This window comes from Nicrophorus vespilloides, unplaced genomic scaffold, assembly GCF_001412225.1.
Source record: "Nicrophorus vespilloides isolate i.1.1-1 unplaced genomic scaffold, Nicve_v1.0, whole genome shotgun sequence".
Classification (NCBI taxonomy): Eukaryota; Metazoa; Arthropoda; class Insecta; order Coleoptera; family Silphidae; genus Nicrophorus; species Nicrophorus vespilloides.
The window spans coordinates 1-27,400 of NW_017097521.1; the positions used below are offsets into that span (position 1 = coordinate 1).

A 27,400-nucleotide genomic window follows, 5' to 3' on the forward strand; every position below is an offset into this window, starting at 1 on the left:
GAACGTTCTAATTTCAATTTTTCAACTTTGAACGCGTATTACAGCAATATGGATAAGAGCACAGGAATGTATCTATACTTTAGCAGATATTAGGAAAATTGCTCACTGCTACTAATATTCGCGCCTCACAGTTTGGAAAACGCTGCTATAAGTTATCATTTATGAATGATGATGACTATATGATTTTTTTTTGTATACTTTGTTTTCGCGGTCTGGTCTAGTGTGCGGAGAACGTGTGAGAGTACGTGTAATGTAATGCATGTGGCAGCTGATGTTACTAAAAACAAGTACACACACACACACTCTATACTCATTCCTTCCTTTCTATCCTCGCTCGAACAGAGTTGGCAGGCAGTTGACGCGCAACAATTGTACGATTCACGTGTTGTTTCCCTCATAACGATGATGATCATGATATTGTCGCGCCTCCTTTGGTGATCCTCGCGAATGCCCACACACCACAGTTCTCTTACATGTAGTATATAGCATGCATGGATTTGTCGAATCTACGGCCTAGCAATCAAAAGAAGATCAACACTCTCGTTGTCCTGTGTCACACTGAGCAATTAACAAATCCAGTAAGTTTCATACATCCATACATCAAAGTGATGATACAACTGCTGCCGCACATTGCGTGCCGTAATTGTTGGATTTATTGGAATATCGATTTCATCCTTGCGCCACGTGAGAGAATTCCGTTTTGTTTCCAACAAATGCAAATAAATACAAATTTAATTTTTCAATATATCGACGTCGACGAAGCCACAAAAGTCTCTCATTCTCGTTACCAATTCTCAAACACGACTGTATTATAATAACAGGATTATCGGTACACGAATTTCACCTCAAAGCCAACACAATCTTCACCTTAATTTATCTATGTTTTCTATATCAAATACATAACAAATTAACTATTAAAATGTAAGTGACTTTCAATTGTTTTACTAATTTCACTATATTAACTATGTTAGCGGGGTTCTCAACCTATAAGTAGTGTTAACTCAGTGACAGCTGTCATTTTATGACACATTGGTTACGAAATGACAGCTGTCATTGGTTGCAAAATGGTAGCTGCGAAACCGTTAGCAGTTGGTACAACTATAAACAACAGGTTGAGAAACTCTGGTGTATATCACATAAATCATATTTGTGTCCGCTTTTAGTTAAGTACAAATAATTGTTTGATTTTCAAGCATTTTTCATTGCGATAAACAGAAGTTTAGAGTCATATATGATTGTATTAAGTATTATTATCATGTTACAAAACGTGTGAGAGTGAGAGAAAGCAACAAACAGGAAGTTTCTCGTATCACCAAAGTTGTTCCTTCGATGTTTACAAAACCAGAAGCAAAATAAAACCGCTCTTATCGCGTTATTTAAAAAAATTAAAAAAATAAGAAGTAGAATGTTAAGTTCCGGCAAAGGTTTCGTTTTACGTTGTCTAAACGTAAACATTCTTCGTCAATGGTAATTTGATTTTATCTATATTATTAGTTTGTTTTTTTTGTTTGCTTCCGTTATGTAATGATTATCTAAGCTTTTAATTATAATTTTAATTTTATTCGATGATCAACACTTTTTATTTTTTTATAAAAGAAATATAAAATCGACTTTTCAATGCCAATTTTGAGAAATTCCGTATTCGTCAATTTTCTTCAATTTTATACCATACATTTCTTAAGATACTCTATTATTATAAAATGAAAAGACAATTAAGTATTTGCTTAAAAAATTTCAGAAATTTCATTTTTTTTAAATCGACATTTTTCTGTGAAAATCGACTTTTTCAATGTCAATTTTGAGAAATTCCATATTCTCCAATTTTCTTCAATTTCATACCATACATTTCTTGAAATACTCTATTATTATAAAATGAAAAGAAAATTAAGTATTTGCTTAAGAAAAGTGATTATAATAAATTCGAACTTACGAACGGCCTATTTGCATAAATAATCTGGAATGTTAATATATTGGTGGACAGTTCGGTAATTCGGTTAGAATTCGCGTGCAGAATTTCAGTCGCGTGCTCCGAAGAATAAGCGCACACAAAACATGCCATTTCTTCTCTAATTTAACAAATAAAAAATCTCATAAAATTAAACCATCATTTGATTAATTACAGCAGTCTTCGTACCAAGCACAAAACCGATCCTCAAACTGCATTAGTTTTACGGATTCGCATCGTCACTAAAGAAATCCGTAAACATTCGTAACTCCGAACAAACATGAAGAAGTAAAAGGCTCGATGCTAAGTGGAGTAACCAATTCACGTCTTCTGTTTGAACGAAAACTTAACACTTTGCTTTAATATAGTAGCATTGTTGGACTTTTGATCGTTAAACCTCCCGAGTTGCGCTCTATTTTTATCCAGTTTTATGGATACATCTGCCGTGCCGTTTTTTTTCTTCGCCTGTTTCATTTTTCCGAATCGAAGGAAAAACATTGTGTTTTCGTTTTTCATTCGTAATGCAAATAATGAGAGAAGAAAAAAGAAACTATTTTGCGTGCGAAATCTTTTATCTTTATGCCCGCAATAAAAATCTTTTATTGCGACTTTTTCAAACTTATTATTCAGAAGTTCCGTATTCTCTAATTTTCTAACAAACATTTCTTGAATTACTCTATTTTTTAAAATGAATAGAAAATTAAGTATTTGCTCATGAAAATGTCAGAAATTTCATTTTTTTTTCAAATAGATATTTTTCTGTGAAAAATGACTTTTTCAATGTAATTTTTAAGAAATTCCGTATTCTCCAATTTTCTTCAATTTTATAACAAACATTTCTTGAAATACTCTATTATTATAAAATGGAAAGAAAATTAAGTAGTTGCTCATAAAAATGTCAGAAATTTCATTTTTTTCAAATCGATATTTTTAGTGAAAAATCGTCGTTTTCAATGTCAATTTTAAGAAATTCCGTATTCTCCAATTTTATTCAATTTTATACCAAACATTTCTTGAAATACTCTATTATTATAAAATGGAAAGAAAATTAAGTATTTGCTCATGAAAATTTAAAAAATGTAACTTTGTTCAAATCGATATTTTTAGTGAAAAATCGTCGTTTTCAATGTCAATTTTAAGAAATTCCGTATTCTCCAATTTTCTTCAATTTTATACAAAACATTTCTTGAAATACTCCATTATTATAAAATGGAAAGAAAATTAAGTAGTTGCTCATGAAAATGTCAGAAATTTCATTTTTTCAAATCGATATTTTTAGTGAAAAATCGTCGTTTTCAATGTCAATTTTAAGAAATTTCGTATTCTCCAATTTTCTTCAATTTTATACAAATCATTTCTTGAAATACTCTATTATTCTAAAATGGAAATAAAATTAAGTAGTTGCTCATGAAAATGTCAGAAATTTATTTTTTTTTTCAAATCGATAATAACCAATTAACTGATTATATAGATTGTTTTAGTAAATATTGTTACACTTTTTGAAATATGTTTTCTATTTGTATTTGTAAAAAAAATGTATATCATTGGAGTATAATATGTGTACTAATTAGTTGGAGTTGATTGGTTGACCAAACAAATGTGAAGTATGATGAAAAACGAAAAGGAAACTGGTTTTTTTTTGTTGATTGACGACTGTTGTTTGGCTTTTGTGTCTGCTCGGTATATTATCCAGTTTCTCAAATCAACGTGTCCGAAAGACAGCACAAAAATAAAAAATTAAGAAACAGCAACATATTCTGGGTCAGTTGCAACGGTTTTGAAGACAGAACAAAAAAAAAGTGAAAATTGTGTGTGTTAAAGGTAACGATTTTTTTGTTTTAATTAAGTTTCTTTCATTTGCAATCTGAGTTTAAATTATAAATTTATAAACGTAAATTGAAAATGTTTTTGTATTTCCGCCAGGTAAATTTGTAATTGAAATTTTCTTAAGTAATCCAATCGAATTTACTTAGTAAGTGTTTATAGAAATATCCGCGTTTAAAAATACTCCAATATCTTTTTATACGTTTATTGAATTCAAGTTTTCAAATTATCATATCTAAATATAAAAATAATGAACATAAAGAAAAACCACAAACAGGTATTTTTATCACATAATTACAAACATTTCTTAATGTAATCGTATACAATTACTACAAATTTCAATTAACTTTGTTTGGTTGTTTTTCAGCTATTTTCTTATTACATAATAATTTTCACATAAATGTTTGAAATAATTTCGATTTTAAAATAACGATCTGCAAAAATTTTAATTTTTCTTATCGTAAAATGTTCGTTGCATATTTTGAGACGTCGATTCATAAAACAAAATAAAAGAGTCTTTCGTTACGTGAAAATGCGTGTGCGAGTTTTTTTTTTGGCACGTTCTTCGTCGCCGCCTCGTTTAATGCTTTTAAAATTCACACGATGCGGCATAAAATGAACCGACTGTTTAACTGCTTACCGCCGCTCTTTTCGTAGATTTTGTTTTCCTTTCGGCACTGATAACAAACGAATTACTCCACTCAGCATTTACTCTTACATAAGCGTTCGTGTGCACGTTATTTCTTCAGCGCTGATTGCATGCACACTTTCGTACTTTAGTTTTTATTTAATGATTTGAACGGAAACAAAAAAAATAATAAATTACTCGATTACAGTGACATCTGTTTTAGCGGTTGTAACGTCGAAATGACGCCAATTACGAATAATTTCTATGTATGTAACCTTGGTTACAACATCAGTTAAACATAAAACGTCCTAAACGTCACTTTTATGACGCTATTACCAACTTTTACTATATAGTCATAGTCTGTATAATGCATTTATATTGATACTTTATTCTTTTAATTTATTCTTACATTATATTGGAATGTTTGAAATTTTCAGTATTGTTGAATTTTACAGTATAAACCCATTTTTTTTTGTTATAGGAATGCACTTTATAAATTTGCAGAATTGTAAACGAAATAAACGAATGAAGTTTTAGAACTTTGTTAAAAGTATAATTACAACGTACATCAACATCATTGTTTGCTTTTTCTAATTAATAATCCATTAAAAAAGATGTGTTTGTTCGAAACTCGTTAAAAACTTAAAAGACTGTATTAGATTGCAATGCTTCCCATGCAATGCTATTAATTACATCATGTTGTCTTAACTAATATTTTAATTATTAAGAGGAATTAATTTGCGAATTCTCTTTTTTATTTGTATGTGCGTAAAACTAGTTGATTGATTGTGAACAATTGAAATGCAATTGCGAATGAAGTAAGCATTTTGCACTTTGGTCGAATCAATTGCGGCGTTCGTTCGTTCGTTTGTTTAAACAAGAGAGAAACGAACGGACGTTGCGATTCGCGACAGGTTCGGATTCGATCGAAAATCGATACAACACAACACCAGAAGGTGTTGAGCTGTAATTGATGTATGCAGAAACAGAAACGCGCCTTCTCTGATATATCATATTTTTATGTAATGTCATCTATAGTTAGTTTTACAGTTGTTTTCTTGTCTTTTTTCCAGATCTAAATAACAGTGGTTGTTGTTGTTGTTCTCGAGTTGGTGAGCTTCGAGCGGGGATCAAAGAAGAGTTCTACTACGGCATCCTCGTACCCTGAGGTCGCGCGGACGGCAATCGAGACGTCGGACCGAGGGTACCCCATGTTGGCGAGGTTACTGTTCGCCATCACCCGCCTTGGGAGATCCCCCAGGAAAAAACAACACATCCACCTCGATCTGTACTGAAGACATAAAAACATACGTTCACCAGTGTTCAGACACTTTTGATTTTGTTTGCTCATTGAAGAGGACATTCGAATCTTAAACTGTGCAGTGATTTTCGTTTTTCCGGTATCGTTTCTTTTTTTTCTCTCTTTATTTCTTCATTCGTTCGGATTTTCCTCTACTACTGCTGCGAGTGACAAGGATACGCGAAGATGGAGAACGCGGAGAGGACCAACCTGAGGAAGCTCTCTTTCTTGGGTTTTGGTCGACGCACTGGAAAAAATGTAAGTATTTTTGTTACATAATTATATTAAAATCAAATGTTTTCTACAATTCTACGTTCAAAAGTAAAGACAAAAGTTTTAAGTGAATTAAGAATATTTTCTTCAAATTTGTAAAAAGAAAAAGTACAATAAAACCAAAGATCATTCATTTATGAAACAATAATCACTAAATTTAGAATTACTTTGAGACCACAAGATTTGAATAGAATTAAGATTAATTTCTTTAGTTTAAAATCACAAAATCCTATAGTTTCTTCATTATAATTGAGAAAGACAATTTACTATCTTTCATAATATTTTGTAAGAAGTAAGTCGTTATTGAAAGATGAATACACACACAGATTTGGTTATTATTCATCGATCGGCCTCGAATCTCAATTGCTTTATTATTATTATTGTTGTTTCGTGTCTTGTGCATCGTAATAATCGCAAGTGGCTTGCCTTTTAACGAATGATTAACTACGTACACAAATCAATAAGACGATCGGCTCTCACATAGGGCGGAGATCAGCTGAAACTAATTGAATCCGAAACCAGAACACTCAGTTCAATTGCTGGAACTACGTGCCTCTTCCTTTCATCAACAAACAGAAGGACAAACGAAAAAAAAAAACTAATTAAAAAGCCCGCATCAATTCACCGTTAATTTATAATGATCAATTTAAAATAAAGACAGACCATCATAATTCGTGGCCTGTGCAAATGATTCTTTATACATCTAACATCATGTTTAGAATTAATGAATTTTTTGAAAGAAATGTGATAACTTTGATAAATTAACAACAGTGAAATTTGATTACAATGCGCTGTTTTCAAATTCCGTGCAGATTTTTGAACTCGAAAGTTGTTTGTCAAATAATGATGACATCATCGACGTTGATCTAGGCCTTCGCGAAACAACAATCCTTCACGTTTTCTCATTCATATTCAAATGAATCGACGATCCGATTCAATAGAACCAAACTTTCTAGCCTCCAGTAACCCAAAAATCAAAGATATCCATCACAGCTTTCTTCTTACACAAATGGTATTATAATCGATAAGTTCACTTAATCTTTCTCTCATTTTGTATCTTAGTTCTATGCATTTCTTAGTACTCAAATAGCAAAAGTATTTACTTCATCAATTTTGATTTTATTATATAAGTTTGTATTTAGTTTCGACTAAAAATTATGTTTGTGGGAATTCCCATTAAGAAATACTACTTTTAGTTTCAGAGAAAAACTCTTTGAGAACACAAATTATAGTAATCTAATAATCTCAAGGTTATAAATAATGTATAGAAAAATTAATCATAATTAAATGCAATTTGTTTTCATAATGAATATATGTGAATTTGTTAGATTTATTTTATGACAAACAAAAAGTTAAGACTAATTTATTGAAAATTAATCACTTTCAATTGTAATCAAATGGAAAGAACGTGTAAGATTTTAATATAAAAAAAACGTTATTGTTTGAAAAGAGGATATGTAAATCAATGAGAATTCTATAATCTCTAATTTATGAATCATTAATACAAAAGGAATCAGTATCAAAAATGTGAATTTGAAATTTGAATCAATCAACTTTTCAAATATAAAAAACTTCTATAATTTTGGATAAAATCGTTACAATCTTAAATTTATGACTAATATATAAAAATAATGAGTTTCAAATTGTATGATTTTCGATTATTTATTTTTTTGTAAATTTTTCAAATCAAGGTAAGAATTATAAGCAAAACGGATACAAGAGGAAAGATGAAAAAAAAACAAATGAAAACAATTTCGTCCTAATATTTTTAGGATTGACCCACATACGTTGCGATGGTGATAATTTATGGCCTGTCGAAATGCCAGCAATAATACGGTTTGTTTGTACATCTGTTTCACTTTGATACTTTTATCATCGCAATGCGCACATCCTTTTCTAACTTATATAAAGAATGTGGTGGTGGTTGAGAGGAGAGGAGAGAAAAAAGGTGGTTGAAGGTGATGAAAAGACATGAGCGTAATTGGGGTGTAAAGAATTCCCATTATGTCTCTTCCAAACTCTGTGAGTCGAGCGGAGCGGAGAAAAGTTTCAAGGGGAGAAGAAATTCAAAAGAAAAAAGTACGAACGAGGGTTGAGAATAATATAATAAGGAAAGGTTCAGCTTTATTTGATGATTCTCGAGAAAGTTTTACATGATTTCACGGACAAAGGATTTCAGAGAATCACTTATTTGATCTACTGTATGAGAGAGAATCAATAGATCATATTTATTTTTCTACTTATTATCAAAAAATTATTTAGTTCGAAATATATTTATGTTATTCCTTAAGAGGTTTTTCTTTCCATATTGAAAATTGATACTGAAAAGCTTGTTAACTCAAGAAGTTCATAAAATCTTCTGATTAATATTTGCTGTAACAATTAGTCAACAAAAAGGAAGCGCTTCAAAGCGGTTTATTGCGTATCAAATTGTCGTAGCACATTTTTTTTGCTCTGTCTCTAAACGTTTCCATCTGGTTTTCGTTTGATCGTATAATATTAATAAGGTTCTAAAAATACGTTCGGCGTTTTTGCTGAAAACGAGTGTTTGTGTATATTTGTCGAAAAAGCAATTAATCAAGTAGACGTCCGCAACTTTAATATTCACTAATTACGGCAACAAATAATTAAGAAGAAAATACGTAAAATTATAATTGTACAAATATTTGTTTTTTTTTTCCACAATTTAATTATTTCGTGCACACGTCGGCGGATCGATGATTTGCAACGTACATTTTCTTACTTTAAATCATTAAACGAAATCAATGATTCATTTTTATTTTGATCTGATCTGTATTGATGGAGGAAAACGATGAGATTTTTCTTATGATTTTCAAGGATCCAAGGTGCTATTTTTACCGATTTGGGTCACCAATTTATTTGTTTTTTTTTCTTCTTCTGCAAAGCATAACATTGTTTCCAATCCTTTTGATCGTCTAGAGCAGAGTTTCTCAACTGTGTGAGTATTTCACCTGCTCCTCGCTTTGACATCTGTCATTTTTACAATCCAACATATTTGTTGCATAGCAGTTGTGACAGTTGTCAATTCACGACCCTTTTGCAAATAATCGCGACCCATAGATCGATAAAATGCTGATTTAGAGAGAGAGAAAAATAAATAAATTAGAAAATAATTCAATTGAAAGTGACATTTTTTTATTGGGATTTTGTTGTTGCATGTTCGTAATTCAGTCACAACAGTTGTTGTTGTCCCATTAAATCTTCCTCGCGTGATTCATTATTCTCTGCATTTAATAAGTAGCTTCCATAATACAAAAAATTATAAATTCGCTGAGTGAACGAGTCAATGAGTTGGAATTTCCTTCATTTTTCTTTTCTTCAATATGATTTGCGCTTAAAGCAGTTTTGTAACAGGAAGAGTAAGTGAAATAGATTATTTATATAGATATTAATAAGTCAATCTCGATGCGAAGGTTGTTCTCATTATCAACTGTCCTTTACTTTATTTGTGCTCGTACGGATTCGTTTCTGCATAAAACATGTTCGGGATTAATTGAGGCTAATTAATTATGGAACGTAACATTCGTATCATTATTATTTTGAGATCGAAGCTGCTACAAGGCTATTGTCCTGTTCGTTCTCCTCGTGTGCGTGGTAACTTTACTTCTTACAAATGCCAAAATAATCGTGCGATTATTCAAATCCCTTTGTTTATTCCATCATCTTGTTGCCTGCCTTCGTGTTTAGAAGCTTAAGGCAATTTCCGTAACGATTTCGTAATAGGCTCAAAATTGATTTGTTATGTAAATAGAACTATAATATGATATAAATCTATTTGGATAAATATAAATTTTATAGTCTTTTTCCGAAAAAGGAATAAGTTTCCCTTTTCTCTTTTGTAAATGTTTCATTGATTCTGGATGATGTACGAAATAAGTAGATTCTTCCTAAAGCTGTATGAGTTCGAGGTTGTAATATAGAACCTACGGATTTTCGTTCAATGACTTTGACAACTGCGCAAAGCCTCGAAGGATTTGTTAGCACAGACTTTGCTTCGAAGGAGATTCCTCGTTAGCAAACCATCATTGACCAAGAAAATAAGAGGAAATCCCCGACGAATCCTACCGATAAAATGGAAATGGGATTCAGACTACGTGAGTCAATACGAAGAGGCAACGTTTCTATTTTTAGGCGTTCTGTAAAAATTATGAGTGTGAGAAAGAGAAAGACATGGTTTGTAAATAATGCAGGAAGAGTCTGCAGCACCTGTTAGTGGGTGTGGAATCACGCACGTGTGTGACCTCTCTTCGGTGGAGGTTTTCGGGGGGATGTTTGTGCGTCTCAGCTGAGAGGATGGAGAGATATGCCGAAAATTGACCCAGATAAAAGCAGGACCGGCGGGATCCGCAGGATGATGGGGGAAAGCAGGAAGTGGTTCTGGCAATGACCTTGACTATGGGGCGGGTGTAGCGCTGCATGCGCAGAGGAAATATCGACCAGGAGGACGACGTCTGGGAGCAGCAGCGCCGAAACGCCGCACTAGGTCAGTGCTCGACAGATTTCGCAGCATCCCCCGCACAAGACGCACACAACATACACGACGCTCATACCTTACCTGCAAATACTCCACACTCTCTGTACACAATTCGCTCACTCTATCTCCTGTTCCCTCTCGAGACACTCATCCTCCTTCTCCTCCTCATCACCAGATCAAACCTTTTCAAACTGATTACTACTACTACTACTACTATTACTACTAGTTACTATCAACAAAACCCCGATTCATGAAGATCCTGTGATCCTGTGCGTAAATCAAGTATTAAAGTGTCCTCAGAGGTGGACGAGTGCGCGTACGTTCCCCTCCCCTTATCGGTGGTGGTGCATAACAGTCTCGAAACGAAAAACAAGGATAGAAATTCATGTATTCCTCTTTACGTGCGTCCGTCGCGCTGCCTTCGTAATTCATCATCATCGTCCTCTCTTTTCCCGCGAGTGCCGATTTCGTAACAGCAGTGAGAAGCTGTCGTCGTCGTCTAGCACGCGACTCTCCGCAAATTTCGACTGCAGAAAACACCGAATCTCCTCAGATCCAAGATGAAGCGCAAAAAAGTCAACTGACACCAAAGCGCGCGGAAAACCTCACCCCGCCGAAAAAAGAGAAAAAGACGAAGAATACTATTTCCCGAACAAGAAATAGAAGCTTCAATTAACGAATTGAGAGAGGAGAAAAGGAGAGAAAATATTGAAACACGAATGTCGCAAGAAAGACGAAGTGCGACGATCATCTAGAATTGAAATCATGTGAAAAGCATCCGTGCGAAATCGAACGTTTGTACCTGCTCATGTCTACCTGAAATAGATGTTATTTTTCTAAAAATAATTAAAAAAAAAACAGATAAATAATATATAGAATTTGAATATTTTTACTAAAAACTTGCATTCATACATACAAAATCATACAGAATTATCGATGTTGCAGAAATACAGATATATATTTATATTGTAAGGAAGGATTAAAGGATTCCGTTACTTTTTTTCGTTTTGCTCTCGCTCTTCATATCTCACTCTCTCTCTCTTTCTCTCTTCGCTTCACACAAATGTCGTTGGTTATGCCCACCGAGAAAAAGTCGTCGCTCGTCCACAGGTCCTTTCTGCACAAAGCTCGAGGACGACTGTTGAAATGGATGCATTACATGAAGGTTTGATTTATTTACTCTTCCCATATTAATAACGTCTTTTCCAATTACCTTTTCCATATAAACAAACTATTCTTTGGAAATACTTGGAATGTATTTAATATACTTTTTCACAAATTGTACAATGATAAAAAATCTTTTTAAATTGGCTAAAGCAGTTGCGTTTGAAGATGATATTATTTTCTACAATCTCCTTTACACTTTTCATCCTTTTTTTGCGACTGAATGATGAGGTAATTTGAATAATTGAAAATGTCGTTGACCGGTTTTTTCCCTCTCGTTGCGCTTCTCCAAACTATCCGCTATTTTCCACAACAATGGATAAGAAAGAACGAAAGGAAACGAAGTACGAATAACGTGACGTAGTTTGCTTGCGTGTGGCGAAATGTAAAAAGAAGTGTACAAAAGGACGAACCGAGTAAGTAAACGGATTGGAAAGAAGATGCCAGAATGCAATTTATTCATGTATGCAGAGTGATGTGCTCGGGATATATGTTGTTCTTCCATTAAATCATTCAAATCAAAGCGCCTTCAGAATGCAAATGGAGTTATTAAATTGGCCTCGATGCAACAACAAAATTTCAAATTCGATTTGAAATCCTAACACTTGTTCAAAACGAAAGCAATTTCTAAAATATTATAATTTTCAGTATATTATTTCTATGTTTTTAACGTTCATAATATTGATTTTACCGACTTAATATTGAATTTGAATCTCAAATATTTCCAAAGCCTAAGAAAACGTTTCTTCAAGTTTGACCGTGAATTATTCCGTTGCTCAATAAATGTAAAGTAAATGCTTTTTGATCTCTACAAATATGATGAAATTACATCGAACCACTTCCAATCTAGTTAAAGATCGTATCATCAATTCTGTTATTATTTTTGGAAATAACTGTTAACTTGAAAGTGGATGTACAGTTATGATTGGTGTATGCGAATCATTTGGAAACGTTTTGTATTTGGAAGTGTGGAATTTCAGTAATTTAATTACTTTAATTTCAACGAAATCCCGAGATAATATGCATTGTGGTAGTCGCGCTCGCGTTCGTTGTATATTCATAGAGTTTCATACATGTGGTCGCCGTTATTACAACAGTCAGACCTAATTATATTCTCCGATGCACACGTCCAAGTTTTAAATGAAAAATTCTAAACGAATCAAATAATTAATTAACTTTCTTCTTTCAACAGACATCAAATCTAGAGTTAAATGATTTCCTTTATTTTATGTAATACGAAGTAAATAGAATCTCGTTAGGTTTCTTACAACGTTTGTGATGAATGCTTGTTATTCGCTCATTCTGTTTTTCCAAATATCTAAGAAGAAAACGACGTTGTAAGATCAAACGAGCAGTTTTTCTCAGAGAAAAACATAAATTATATAGATTCTGTTTACCACTTTCGTCTTACATTGTGTTGAAAATTTCGTTTATGAATATTTAGATTTTTTTCCCTTTTCTTAAAATAAATCTGTTTGTTTTTCACTGCAATTTCCTCGCAGTTTCCACCGTTTTTTTTAAGTATCAATAGAAACGACTGCTATAACTTCTTTTAAGACACACTTCTGGTCTGTTTTAATGCGCTTTAAAAGTAGATATACATACGTAAAGTGCTTTAGCGTTGCGTTTTCGCATCTCGATTCGATTCAAGTCGAGTCGGAAACTCAATTATTTAAATTGCAATCGATTTGTAAAGTAAACGCTTTCCACTCTTATTTGGTTACACGTTTACAAAATATTGATTTATCATTTGCCCACCGATTGAGGGAAAACCGGATACCCAGCTACAAATCATCATTACGATTTTCGCAACGAGAAAATCCGATATGATTTCCGTCCGTTTTTTTCTTCACAGATCGGTGTCGTTAAGCCGATCTCAGATACTTATTTTTAATGATCAATTTAAGTTGAAAAATACTGATTAGAAAAGGCAATAATTACCATATGAATATTACCTATTTCAATTAGGAAAGAAAAGATTAGTTTGCAGATAATTTTCTTTAGATTTGATAGTTTTTGACGAATTGAGACATTTTCAACTTTTCATGTTGTCTTAAGTTATTTATATATAAATTATATAAAAAAAAACTATAAACTTCTCAAAAGATTAGAGCCGAAAATCCCCCGGTAATCATTTAGTATTGATGATGAGTGAGTGAGTTGTCTCATGTATTGACTAAGATAACAATCTGATGGTTCTTAATGAATTTTAGTTTTATTACTAATAAATTAACTTAAAGTTATCCTGCAGTTACGATTATCCAGCCTCCTCGATCAAAAGGGAAAACATTCCGACATCGATAAGGCAATAAACGAATGTGCGCCTGCTTTAATCAATAAAAAATGATAATAATTGCGACAGATAATTAGCAAACGGTCACAGTTAATTTGCTCTTACAAAATGAAAGTTTTGCTTACATTCGCAATTCGATTACAAAATGACTTTTGTTTGTATAAACTATTTGCGTTGATAATTGAAAATTTCAATTTGTTTACGCTAAATTTCAATCAAATCAAATCAGAATTGTTTTTTTGAATATTCTGCAAATCATAAATGACATTTTATAATCGCAAAATCTTGTAATATATTTATTGTTTGTGGACGGATTTATTTATAAAAGTAAAATCAATATTTTCGGTGTATTTTCGCTTTCGCACGTAGTTTTAAGTTGACTTTATTTTATTTGTGCGCGACATCGACGCAATCTATATTTGCCAGCCCGCCCGTGTGTACGTTAATCGAAAATAAACTCTCATGGGAAAAATTGTTGAAACATTTATCGAGTTTCGTGAAAATTGTGGAGAAAGTAACGAAGATGTGTCAGTTTTCGTTATTGATTGCGGAGAAATTTGAAAGTTATGAGAAGAACAAACATAAGGGGTCCAAAGAATCCATAACATGGTCTTAAATTATGCTTTTCTTGTATTATATTTGGTTTTATAGGTGATTCAAATCATATATTTTATATCCAGATAAGTCTAAATCTATTTATAGAATATTTAATTTTCATTTTTTTTTTGATAACTAAGAACTAAGTAAACCGCGAAGAAAATGCCACTAATTGCTTCACCGATTCCGAAAATCGTAATTATTCCCAACATTAATTTCGTTGTCAACTTCAAACAAACCGCCCACTTCGCATTTCCATTTCAGCAACAAAACAAAAATAATAATAAAGTCACGTGTTTCCATGCTTACGTAACCAGGACGACCACGTGCAGAGCAACGCCAAAGCTGATTACGCTCCATCCGGCAAATGGGATTAGAAAAAAGTTCTCCTCAAAAACTGAAACAGTATTTACTTTTCGATATATTTCCATCGTCAATACGCACGCACTCGGGTTTGCTCATAATCCGAAAGCCGCGCACGTAATCCACGGTAATCATCAATACATGAGATGTCTCATGTATTTGGATAGAGCTTAAATAATTAATTACAACATTTGAGTGGACATTTTATAACCACTCGATGGTTATTTCTCTGAAGTGGCGTTTATTGTCATATCTCGAGTGGTTTCACAATCGAATTAGAATTAGTTGTGAAAACATTTGTTTCGTATCGATTGTTTACAGATTGTTTAATGAATTTCTTTTGTTTTTGTTTATTTGCAGAACGATGGAAACAGCGGGTCGAACAGCACGGACGTCTATTTGGACGAGGAATGTGCGAAAGTCTTCGCCATGGATACCGAACATCGCGATAAATTCGACCTGAACAAATTGCACGAAACTAACGTTTCCAACGAACCGAGGAACTATGGGGAGAACGAGTACTCGTGTAAGTTGTCAATCCCAGTTAGTTACTTGCCGCATCTTGCGTCCAAGTTACTTCAACTTTGCCAAAATGTGAAGTGAAAGTGAAATTCGCACTTGAAATAATAACCATTGTCAATTGAACTTTAATTAATTCTACGTTCACACTAATCGACTCTTTGTTGGAAATCAATAACCAATTAAGCCTCATAACAGTTCAATAAATATAATTAATTAATTACGAACCTCGTGATTCGTCCTTTGATGTGTAATTAACTATTGTTGATTAAACTTTGTGGATTATTTGGAATTGTGCGTGCAATCATTTAACACTGAACAGCAAATTTATAATAACAATATTAATTAACTCGTTTTGTAATTGCTTTGCATACTGTTATACATTTCTCAACCTATGGGTTTGATCCAAAATGACAGCTGTCACCATGTATGTGTCAAAGTACAAAAATGTTGAGTTTCGTGTCAAAAAAGTTGAGAAACGTTGATCTAAACTACAAAAATTGATTTATTACGAAATTAATGTCGATTTAATACATATTATTACCGACATAAATATGTATTTGTTATTTTTTTTTATGAGAAATTACAGATTTACACGCTCATTGCGTATGATCTATGCGCATTGCATCATTACATAAATGTATTCAATGTAACCGACAATGCATATTCGTGCATCAACGAGATCTTAATAACCTACCGTAAAGCTAATTGCGTGCATCTTAAATCTTCTATTTGTATGCGAATGCACACGCTAATGATCCATCTCAATAATAGCGAATGATATTTTCTATGTTTAAAAAAGAAAACGCAATTACTCAATGAAATGATTACTCATGCACTTTATTAGATTGCACACTGAATTTTTCGTTTCCTTTTCTAATGTTGCATGCATTGATAAGTTTTATTGGTTGGTAATGGCGTTGTTTTTTAATTGGATTGTTACATCACTTTGGTGGGCCGTGATTATATTGAATTATAATTTAGTTTAAGTATTCTAATTAAAATGATATTATACAAACTTGCGTGTTTTTATCCAAACTTGTATTGGAAAACTAACGTTATACGTTGTTGCACTTTGATAAGTTCTATTAGTTGTTGTTTTTAATTGGATTGTTACACTTGCGTAATTTTATATAAACTTTTATTAGAAATCTGCGTTTTTTTTCTGATGATAAAGTTGCATAATGATTTAACTTTATCAATTGTTTGATTGGGTTGATCACCAGAGGACACCACTAAAACGAAGCGTCCTTTAAAACAAAAGTTTTTTTAAAGTCATCGTGACAGAGCTTCTTCTTTGAGTAAAGTTGTTGGTGATTGAAATATATTGGAAAAATTTATAAGATATGGAAGTGGATGTTGTTGGTTGCGAGTCGATGCTTGACGTAAGTTTCAATAAATTTAAATTTTTCGTTTTGGATAAATTTTAAATTTTCGTTTTCATCATCTGTGATGACCTCGAATCGTAGTTACAAAATTTATCATTGTTCTCTTTGTTGTTTGTTTTGATTTAGTGCATCGCAAGAAGAGCTACCCACACATGCACGCCCCGCTGAAGGTGTCGAAATCGTCGAAACGTCGTTCGTCGTCCACGCACACGACGGCCACGGGGTCGCCGGCCGAGACGCCGTTGCCAGGGACGCCATCCTCGACGACAGGACCTCCATCGTCCTTCGCCACAGCCACCGCGACACCGAGTAGCTACCCATCGCCGATCCTCCAGGTCACCGATTCGGATACGGGAGTCGTCAGCTCCTTGACTATTGTAGATGACGAGAGCGGCAGCGAATCCGAGGGTATTCTATCCGATCCGTCTGGGTACAGGACCCACGAGTACTCTCCTGAGAAGAAGGTACAGTTTATCTCCGGACGTATCCCGGAGGACGGCAGCGTCGCCAACACCGATGACAAGAAACAGAAGAAAAGGTATAACAATTATCATATTCTTGGTACAATTGTATATTTCAGAATGCTCATAAACTAATTAGATTATTTAGTTATACGCGCAATATCTTCTTCATAATGATTGGATTATACACATACAATAGAATGTATAACCAATCTGTGAATGACAGAGAAACGTAAACGTAATAGTTATCGATTAATGTGAGATGACACACATTCATTTCGGGAGACTGCAGTGAACTGGCGTGTGAGACATTGCGTTCGAACAGAAAAGTGCAATTTAAAATAATCCGCGTTGGCATATGTGCCAAAACAAATGCTCATATTGTTTCATAAACGACTTGATGATGAATGCTTCCTCGAGACTTTTCTTTTATTTATAGACTTTTGATTGTAGAAAACTCAAACTATTTTTCTTTCTTATTCCATTTTCGTACTTGGATCTAAAACATTTTTCCGCGATTCAAATGGATTAATTATATATAATGGCCGTACTCGAAGAACTGTAAATATGCAATGCGGTTTTGTATTCTTTTTGCTATGCGAATTCGGGTCTTTGGTTCTTTTTGGCGGGCGGACGTGTAACAGGTCTTCTTCGTTGCATAATTTCGTGACACGGTGTGTGTGCCATTGTTTCATTAGCTCTTTTTTATTTTTAATTATTGGCCACGCGAGTTTTGAAACTCGGCCAGGAAATTCGGCTGGCAGCAGACGTCACACCTCGTCTCCATCTCTTCTTTTCCGTCGTCTCTGCATGACCATTGTCAACTGCAGTGCCACGCGCCCCGCGGCTCCTGCTAAGTGCATATTCTCTCACTCCCAGAAAAAAAACAAAAAGAAAAAAACGAGAGGGAAGCAGCCACCAATAGAAAAACGGTACACATCTAATGTTATGACATTTCGGATATGCCCGTTACTTTTGAGATCGATGCCGACGAAAGACGGTATGAATCACATGACCAAATAAAAACACACAATATTACATGTTTAATTGAAGAGCAATCATCAACTTAACCAGATGCCTTTCGTTTTTATGAATTTTCTAAAAAAAAAAGAAGAAGCTTAATTGTAACTTGATTACATAACTAAACAAACGTACATGTTTACACATTTAAAAAAAAGAAGTTATTTATTTAACCAATTTCTAATAATAATTATTTATTTATAAGATTGTTAGAGTATTGAAGTTTATCTTGTATGCTCATATTTGTAATATTTCTATATTATAGATAGGTTCAAGATAATTATTAAAGGTTTTAATAATTGTTTTATAGATAATGAATTTGCATCTAATAAGGTGATGTAGATAATTACATGAAGTAATTCTCGTTGTCGAACATAATCTATTTATGGTCATCTATGTTAATAGAAATTCTTTATATAATAATAATAAACAATGAAATTGGAAATTGGAAATAAATCGAAATACATTATATAAATTAATCAACAAAATGTGTTTGATGTGTTCGAGCGAATTATTGGAATATCGTAGATGTAAATAGCATTTATACATTTTGTTTTTTTATAAAGTGTATTGTATTAGCATGGAAAATCGATGGGAGCAATCGCTTTTCAACTGGGTATAAATAAAATCGTCTTTTGTTGTCGCTGTCGTTTTATAATTAAACTGTCGTCTGGCGAGTGCCCTTGTTGTTATAATAGTCCATGGATTGTCTATGTATTTCAGCCGTCACCATTATCCGCACTACTCGAAGTTCCGCAAATACTCGCTGCCCGATGACCCGAGCCAGAGAAAGAGGCATCATCACCACCACCATCACCATCATCACAATGTGCTGGCCGAAGGTTTCAACAAGGGTCGCCGGATCTCCACGCAGCCCGAAGACCTGCCTCTCGGAGATCAGGACCGTGACCACCTGGACAGTCACAGGTCGGACGACCCGAGGGCTCTTCGCCGTCACCGCACGTCGAGACCCTCCAATGCATCCCTCGTGCACATCGGAAGAGGGGAACAGCTTGCGGCCGGTTTCTTCAAGAAGATGTACGACCACAGCCCTCACGCCGTAAGTTTGCCACATACGCGAAATTGGATTAGCCATTAATCTCGTTTGTTAGATCTTCGTGGAATTGGACGAGATATTCGAGGAGCAGGACGAACGCGAGTGGAAGGAAACGGCTCGTTGGATCAAGTACGAGGAGGACGTGGAGGAAGGTGTCGACAGGTGGGGTAAACCCCATGTGGCCTCGCTGAGTTTCCACTCGCTTCTGAACCTGAGGAAGTGTCTCGAGGATGGTCTCGTCTGTCTCGACATGGAGGAACGAGATCTGCCTGCTATTGCGTACAGGATCTCCGAGGAGCTCTACAAGGAAGATCTGATTAGGGAGGAGGACAAGGCGAAGATCATGCGGATCCTATTGCTCAGACACAGACACGTGAACGAGCACCACGACCATAAGTTCAAGTTCTACAAGAAGCACAGCTACTCCTCCTTGCAGGTAAACAACAATAATAATAAAAAAAACAGTCCAATCATCTAATATCATCGTTTAAAGTCGCGTGCTCCCACGATATCAATTTCATTTCAAGAATTAAATTATTAGAGACATTGTTTTCTCGTGAGGGAATAAGGTTCCACCCGGCGCATCCACCCGATCCACTTATGCCGTTTGTGCGTAATAGCTACGTCGATGTTAATGGGTTTCGTATTGTTGAAGTTTAGTTTACGACTTGTTTGGTCAATTTCAGACCTCTCCACTCTCTATTGATCTCTCGTACACCACCAATTACACCAATTGCAAAAACCATTCGTTTTTCATTCTAATTAAAACGCAATTGCTTCCTTTTAAAGTGAATTATAAAGTATATCCTAAATTAAATCTTCGTTTCTAATACAATATTTTAATTAGATCGTTTACATATAATTCGTTTATACGAGGTGAATGTAATTATTTAATAGTATGTCTCTAATTGGGTATAATGAAAATCTTATTATAAAATATGCAGTAATTGCTGAATAATAATAATAAACCACGGGAAGTGATTAACCATAAGTAGGCACTTGGTTGTTTACTAATCTGCGCTATTATCTATAATTGGTAATAATCAGATTGCGGACAGGAAAATCGGGGTCGAAACGATTCAAATTTCACATCGCATCCAATTGAACTGGATTTATACAATTAAGACCAAGTTTAATGTTTCATACAATTGAGATGTCTGATATCGAAATTCGCTAAATTATACTATTATATACTAAAATATATTGAATTCAGTTAGTAAATTTAGCGAGTTTTAATATAATATAGTATTTAAATAATGGATAATTTGAATGTCGCTTCTTGTACATTTTGCATATTTCATCACCTTCATCACTATTTTGAACTGTTCTCTTTGAACAGTGTTCACCATGACTTCTTGTAAATATAAACAACACATCTTGGTGGTGGTTTGCAGTCTTTGTGGTTTGAGGATGCTGCTGGATACGACGCTATGATGATGGCACGTTGCTCGGTGTGCTCAGCACAGGGTTCCCTGTGTCCACCGCACATGTTACCACGCCACTCTATCATCTCTTATCACGTAATGTCAAAGATAGAACACAAGAAAGAAAGAAAAAAAGCAGAATAGAAAAACACACCCTATTTGCACGTGATTCTATTAGTTTTTTTTTTTTGGTTGAATTAGCCTTGGTTTTGATTTTAGAGTAAAGTTTTGCGTGTGTTCTTTTTAAATCTTTTATATGATTTGTCTCTAGAGTGAAGTTTTTATTTTTTTTATTCAGTAGTGTTTAGTTTTCTTTTAATTCGTTTGTAGAGTGTTTTTACTTGATTTTTGTTTTGTTAAATCAATACATACTGATTGAGTTTGTTTTCTATTTAGAATTTGCATGATGGCGAAAAGAGAAAATCTGCTGATTTGGGAAACGGTTTGAAGAACGGCGGTCACTCCATCGACGCAGACGGTAAACTGTTGCCTGGAGATACTCATGCCATCGATATTAAGGAGGAACTGTATACGGCCAGCACCGAGGATCTGAAGAAGTTTCAAAACGATACTATTCTTAAGAGAATTCCAGTGGGCGCTCAAGGTTCCAGCGTGCTCGTCGGTTCGGTAGACTTCCTGGAGCAGCCCGCTATTGCCTTCATCCGTTTGGCCGAGGGTGTAGTCATTCCGTCTTTGATCGAGGTGAACCTTCCTGTTAGGTTTATCTTTTTGCTGCTCGGTCCCAGAGAGGCCAAACTGGATTATCACGAGGTGGGAAGATCCATTTCTACTTTGATGGCAAATCAACAGTTCCACAATATAGCCTACAGCGCCGATAATAGGAAAGCATTGTTGTCGGCCATAAACGACTTTCTGGACGATAGTATCGTTCTTCCGCCAGGCGATTGGGAGAGACAGGCCCTTCTGCCTATCGAAGAGATCAAAGCTAAGAGTCAGGCAATCCGTAAACGTAAAGAGAATGCTTTAAAGAAGGTGCATGGGGCCGAGAGCAAACCGTTGCTTTCAGCTGGCGGAGACGGAGATGGCAAAAAACCACCATTTCCGAATCCTCTGGAGCGCACCAAAAAACCTTTTGGAGGTCTAATCAATGATTTGCGTCGCAGATTCCCATTGTACAAGAGCGATATCGTGGATGGTTTGAATGCTCAATGCTCGGCTGCAGCTATTTTCATGTACTTCGCTGCGTTATCTGGTGCTATCACATTCGGTGGTCTGATGAGCGACAAAACGGACAATTACATAGGGATATCTGAGACTCTGGTTGCGACGTCCGTAGCTGGCGTAATATTCGCTTTGTTTTCGGGACAACCATTGGTTATCGTCGGCAGTACAGGTCCATTGTTACTCTTCGATGAAAGTTTGTATCAGTTTTGCAAAGCGAACGGAATCGAATACCTGACGACGCGCGTCTACATTGGTATATGGCTTGGAATCATAGCGCTCTTTGTGGCCTCTCTAGAAGGAAGCGTCTTCGTTAAACTCTTCACCCGTTTCACCGAGGAAATCTTCTCAGCTCTCATCTCATTGCTCTACATTGTGGAGAGTGTGATGAAGCTGGTGTTCGTCTTCGGAAAACATCCCTTGATGCAGGAATACTGCGATTCCGATCTAATGACCGGCCTAGCTGACAACTCTTTGCTCAATGGTAATTACACCGAAGACTCATCGGAAAACTACACGGAGATTGCGACAACTCAATCATCGATGACGATGGCCTACTTCAAACCCACCAACCAACCGAACACCGCCCTCTTCTGCACAATCCTGGCCTTGGGCACCTTCGCCATCGCCTACTACCTACGTCTGTTCAGAAACAGCCAGTTTTTGGGAAGGAATGTGAGTATCGCGTGAATTTCGAGTCTTACTGAGGTCACGTCTGGTCGCTTTGGCATAGCCATTCCATCCTCAAATTGGTGCCAACATTTTTTGTTTTAATTTCTCACGGCACCAGACGGCGGTGAAAGTCAAGTTCGTAACTTTGTTCTATGCCCTTTATTTATAGGCTCGGAGAGCGTTGGGCGATTTCGGCGTGCCAATTGCTATTGTGATAATGGTCGTCCTTGATTATATGGTCCCCGAAACCTACACCGAGAAGTTGAGCGTTCCAGAAGGACTGTCACCATCCAACCCGGAGGTGCGAGGATGGCTCATTGATCCGAGCGGAAGCAACGAACCTTTCCCGCTTTGGGTAGTGGCTGCTGCATGCATTCCTGCAATGCTCGTTTACATCCTGCTCTTCATGGAAACCCATATTTGCGAGTGAGTGTACAGTTGGTTGTCTACTAACGAATACCGAGCGCTGATAAATGAATCGCCCATAAATCAATATTCAGAAAATATTATACTAAAGTCTGTAGAAAAAGAATCTGAAACATTAATTTGCTATTAGTATATACATGATAAAAATTATTTTTTTTTGTATGTATTCAGATTGATTATGGATAAGAAGGAGAGGAAACTGAAGAAGGGAAGCGGATTCCACCTGGACATCGTCCTCGTGTGTTTGATCAACGTAGGTTGCGGTTTCCTCGGAACACCGTGGATATGCGCTGCCACCGTCCGTTCCGTGGCCCACATTTCCGCCGTGACGGTGATGTCCAGGACACATGCACCTGGTGAGAAGCCACACATCATCGAAGTCAAGGAACAACGCGTCTCCGCTCTGACCGTGTCCATCCTGGTGGGATTATCCGTGCTGATGGCACCGCTCCTCAGGCTCGTACCCATGTCCGTCCTCTTCGGGGTATTCCTCTACATGGGTGTCTCCTCGACGGACGGTATCCAGTTCTTCGACCGCATGAAGCTGTTCTTCATGCCCGTGAAACATCATCCGCAGGCATCGTACGTCAGAAGGGTAAGTCGTTTTTCCTTCCACTTGTTACGTCGTTTCTTCCTACAATCTTAAATAAACAACGCCCGACTTAATAATGGTATTTGAAAGAACCGCACCGCAGTTTCCTGCCTGTTTATTTACTCAAGCAATTCGCAGATTACAATTTGTAAACAAAAGATACCAAGAACTTTGCTTACAATTCTATTACATAAACTTGGCATATTTTTTTTTTACGTTGACTCTTCGAAGTTTGTAAATACACTTCTTGGTAATAGCCAAATAATAATAATACGCTTAATGATTAAATAAATAAAGTTAATAGCACTTACTGAATTGCCATAGACTGTCGGATACTTTCATACAGATATTACTTACTGAATCTAAAACAGATATGAATTTGTTATCATCTTAACTAAATATTTAAATTCCATGTATCCGTCACTCTTGCTTATAGAAAAACATATATTCTGTAACGATGCAATAAAATCATTCAACATTGCAATAATTTTACAAATATTCCTGCATTTATGTATTAAATACATAAAAAAGATCACAAAGGAAATCCTGGTGCAATCATGTAGTTAATGATATGTCTAAAAAGCAGATGCATTAATCGTCAACGTAATATAAACACACAGCAGGAAACGAAGATTAAATTGAATTACGCCAATATCCCGTCACCTTGTCGGTTATCCCAGCTGATTTATTTCAATATTGACTTTTGCATTCATGTATTCAAATCCATGCAAATCGCGCGCACTTATTAAAATACTGATATATTAATAATTACGTGTCGACCGTAAACTTCGAAATGCAAATACATATTTTCAGCATTGCCGAGACTTCAGATGCAATTTAAGATTCAATTTCGCGCTCGTTCGGCGATTATTAATAGTGTTAAGCGAGCATAATTGCTTTCTTAACTAGTTTGGAGCCGGCCATGAATTTTAGTTTATAATACGTTTGGAATTAAGTGAACAGTTGATGGATATACGTTGTAAAATTGCACTTTTATACAATAATTTTTGTCATAATTTCATGATAAGTACATTGTACTTGTAACAATGCTTCACGATTAGCAGAAACGTGACTAAAACACGTAACTGAAAATATCACAGAAACCAAACATTTGTTCGCTTACTTTGATTGATTGATTGCAGCGAAATATCGATTGTTATGTGTTTAAAGTAATTATCGGAACCCGATTTCTCTCCGTCGTAAATTTTCCAAAAGAGTCGCTTGTAATGTAATAATGTAACAGCAGCTTTCTCTCGTGGAAGAGAAGACAAAATCAGATACTTATTACATAAAAAAAGAGTATATACGAGACCATTGTACCATTCAACGTGTTTTAATTCACATCGTTGTACTTGTTATTATTTTCGAAATGAGAGCATGTTCTGTTCAACTTTCATTTATACCCGAACATCATCGGTGCACTTTCATCGTAATGCTGCAAAATCATCTCTTTTCTTTTTTGATGAATATATAGTAAATATTCTTCTTCGCATGATGCCTTCCGATTCTCATGACACCATGCGTGTAATGACACAGTTTTGGAAACAATTGAAGGATTTTTTCTGCAGATACACGCCAACTGTTGCATAAATGTGTGCCAGTAACCTGTACGGAGGTCGTCGGGTGATGATGATGATGATGATAATGATGGAAAATAGGAACGAAACAAAACAAGCAAACGTAACGTCTAATGAATAATCGCGGTTATCGCGTTCAATTAATTATTCAATTTTCGTTGTTGTGTCGAATTAAAAGAACGCGAGATACAATGGTTTTACATAATTGCAACTTATTAAAGCAGACACGACGGAATATCGAGGTCTCTTCCCATTAATTATTCAAATTCTCGGAAAAAAAAATATAGTGTGCGAAGAAACAAAGAAATTTCATTTTAATGAGTATTTTCAATCTCTTTCAATTATCAAAGCAAAATGATTGAGTAATCAATTCAGATAATAAGCCGGTTTTCCTAATTTAATAATTTGTAAACAAAATAACAAGGTAATTTCATAATATTATCCTAATTGCAAGTTATTGATTAAATAGTAATATTTGTTATTAAAACGCAACGTGTGTGTTATTCAAGTGCGTGTTTTTCGAATGTAAATATGTTTGGAAATAATAATGGGCTGTTATTAGTTTGCTCTAGTTGTCTCTTCTAGTTATTATACTTGTTTTTTTTGTTGTTGCTTAAATTGAGTCATTTACAGTTATGAAATTAATCAATCAAGTATATCGGATTGCAATTATACTTCTTCGCCGGATTAGCACGATGCGAAATGTTAATTTAAATTTCGATGAGAATATTTTGCATTTTTATTGGTGCCTCACGTTTCATGATATTATTATAATAATGGGCAATTCGCTGCAGAGAACAGCAAATGTGTCAGTAGGTCGCAGCGAAATGGATTAAAATCTACTTTGGGGAAAATGCAATTCCCTCGGAGTTTTAGTGTAATAACATTAGACTAAAAGGCTGCTCTTTCTAATGTTTTTTTGAAGGTTTCCGATGAGAGCATGCAGTTATTTGGAAAGTTTTATAATTGATCGTTCACTCCTAATTATCTTTATGGAGTTTGGTAGAATTCCTGGTCTTATAGTCAGTTAGATAATAATCAACAAATGTTGTTGGCTTATTCCAATTTTTGGTCTACTGTATGTTTCTTCTTTGGATAGATTTATATGCGCTTGTAAATAATGTTACGTAAAGATTTATGTTAAATTAAATATGAAATGCGGGAACAATTGGATGAACAATTTTCGTAATTAAACGTAAGAAGCAATTTGCTTAATTTGTGAAGTGTAATGTCGGTGCTTGTTTCGCTAATTTGATTACTTCAATTATTTAATGGAACGGTTCCGCGCGCGGAATCTTCCTGCTTTCGCCAAGAAGAAAGAAAAGATTTGCCGAAGAGCAGCAATGAATGCTGGTTATTTGTAAAATTGCGGTTTGTTACAATTCCTGAACGCAATCATCGGAACGCCGAGTAGTGCACTTTGCGAATGCTGCGCGGATAAGTGCATCGTGTCTCAAACAGGGCAGGGCGTGTGCACTACAAGTCGATCTATCAGAAACAATACACACTTAATGCATCCATTATTTCTAAGTGGTCCCATAGCGTAAGTGGTTGTGGGTGTCTTCGCCTTCCGAAGAGTGGGGCCAAGATTACGGCATTTCCGAGACCTAAATTTGTAACATTCATGACACAGATCCAATACATTCAAAGAGGATTTCAGTTTGCTCAGACTGATTGTTTCATATCTCTCCAGGCGTTTCATTAACTGCAGATTTCAGCAGGATCAAACACAAACCGCAATAGTCTTTGGAATCTGAGCCTCGAGGAGTTCAAGAAGTTCTCAATCTTTGACTGCATTCAGCAATTACTCATCTCGAAAGTTCCGAGTATGCACTATATTTAATTTACAGTACGATTGTTTGTAATTGTCCTCGCAATGAACGACATTCATCCGACTCGACATTCGAGCGCTATTTTATTGGCAGTTCTAAAAATAACGAACAATCAATTCTTTGATGCGATAAGAATTATCCCGCTCCATGTGCGTACGGTTCACAGCGCTCGTTCTCTAGTTTTTCAATTGATGCAACAATTTTTGCACCATTCCAATCCAAAAGTTGCAGCACTTTATGCACTATCACATTCCCAATTTAGAAAACATCAAATGCGACTTCATTATTGAAATTACATTATTCTACAAAACAACCATTATAAGATTTCGTTCTATTCTTGACCGGTTAATGGTCCATGAAGAAAGAAA

At 35.1% G+C, this 27,400-nt stretch overlaps 1 protein-coding gene across 4 annotated transcripts in view; it reads left to right on the forward strand.

The window, feature by feature from the left end:
* Positions 1-345: 345 nt before the first annotated feature.
* LOC108560313 (band 3 anion transport protein) overlaps positions 346-27,400 on the forward strand; it is a 37,240-nt gene continuing 10,185 nt past the window's right edge. The window contains exons 1-10 of one of the 4 annotated variants that reach the window (XM_017917800.1): positions 346-578; positions 5,471-5,955; positions 15,243-15,408; positions 16,916-17,327; positions 18,994-19,330; positions 19,383-19,763; positions 20,722-20,847; positions 21,148-22,608; positions 22,775-23,031; positions 23,203-23,626. In XM_017917800.1, coding sequence (XP_017773289.1) covers positions 5,884-5,955; positions 15,243-15,408; positions 16,916-17,327; positions 18,994-19,330; positions 19,383-19,763; positions 20,722-20,847; positions 21,148-22,608; positions 22,775-23,031; positions 23,203-23,626 — 3,636 coding nt within the window. In that variant the 5' untranslated portion in view covers positions 346-578; positions 5,471-5,883. Of the gene's footprint in view, positions 579-5,470; positions 5,956-11,332; positions 11,631-15,242; positions 15,409-16,915; positions 17,328-18,025; positions 18,251-18,993; positions 19,331-19,382; positions 19,764-20,721; positions 20,848-21,147; positions 22,609-22,774; positions 23,032-23,202; positions 23,627-27,400 lie in introns of those variants that run through there. The other 3 variants (XM_017917799.1, XM_017917801.1, XM_017917802.1) reach the window with 3 other exon arrangements.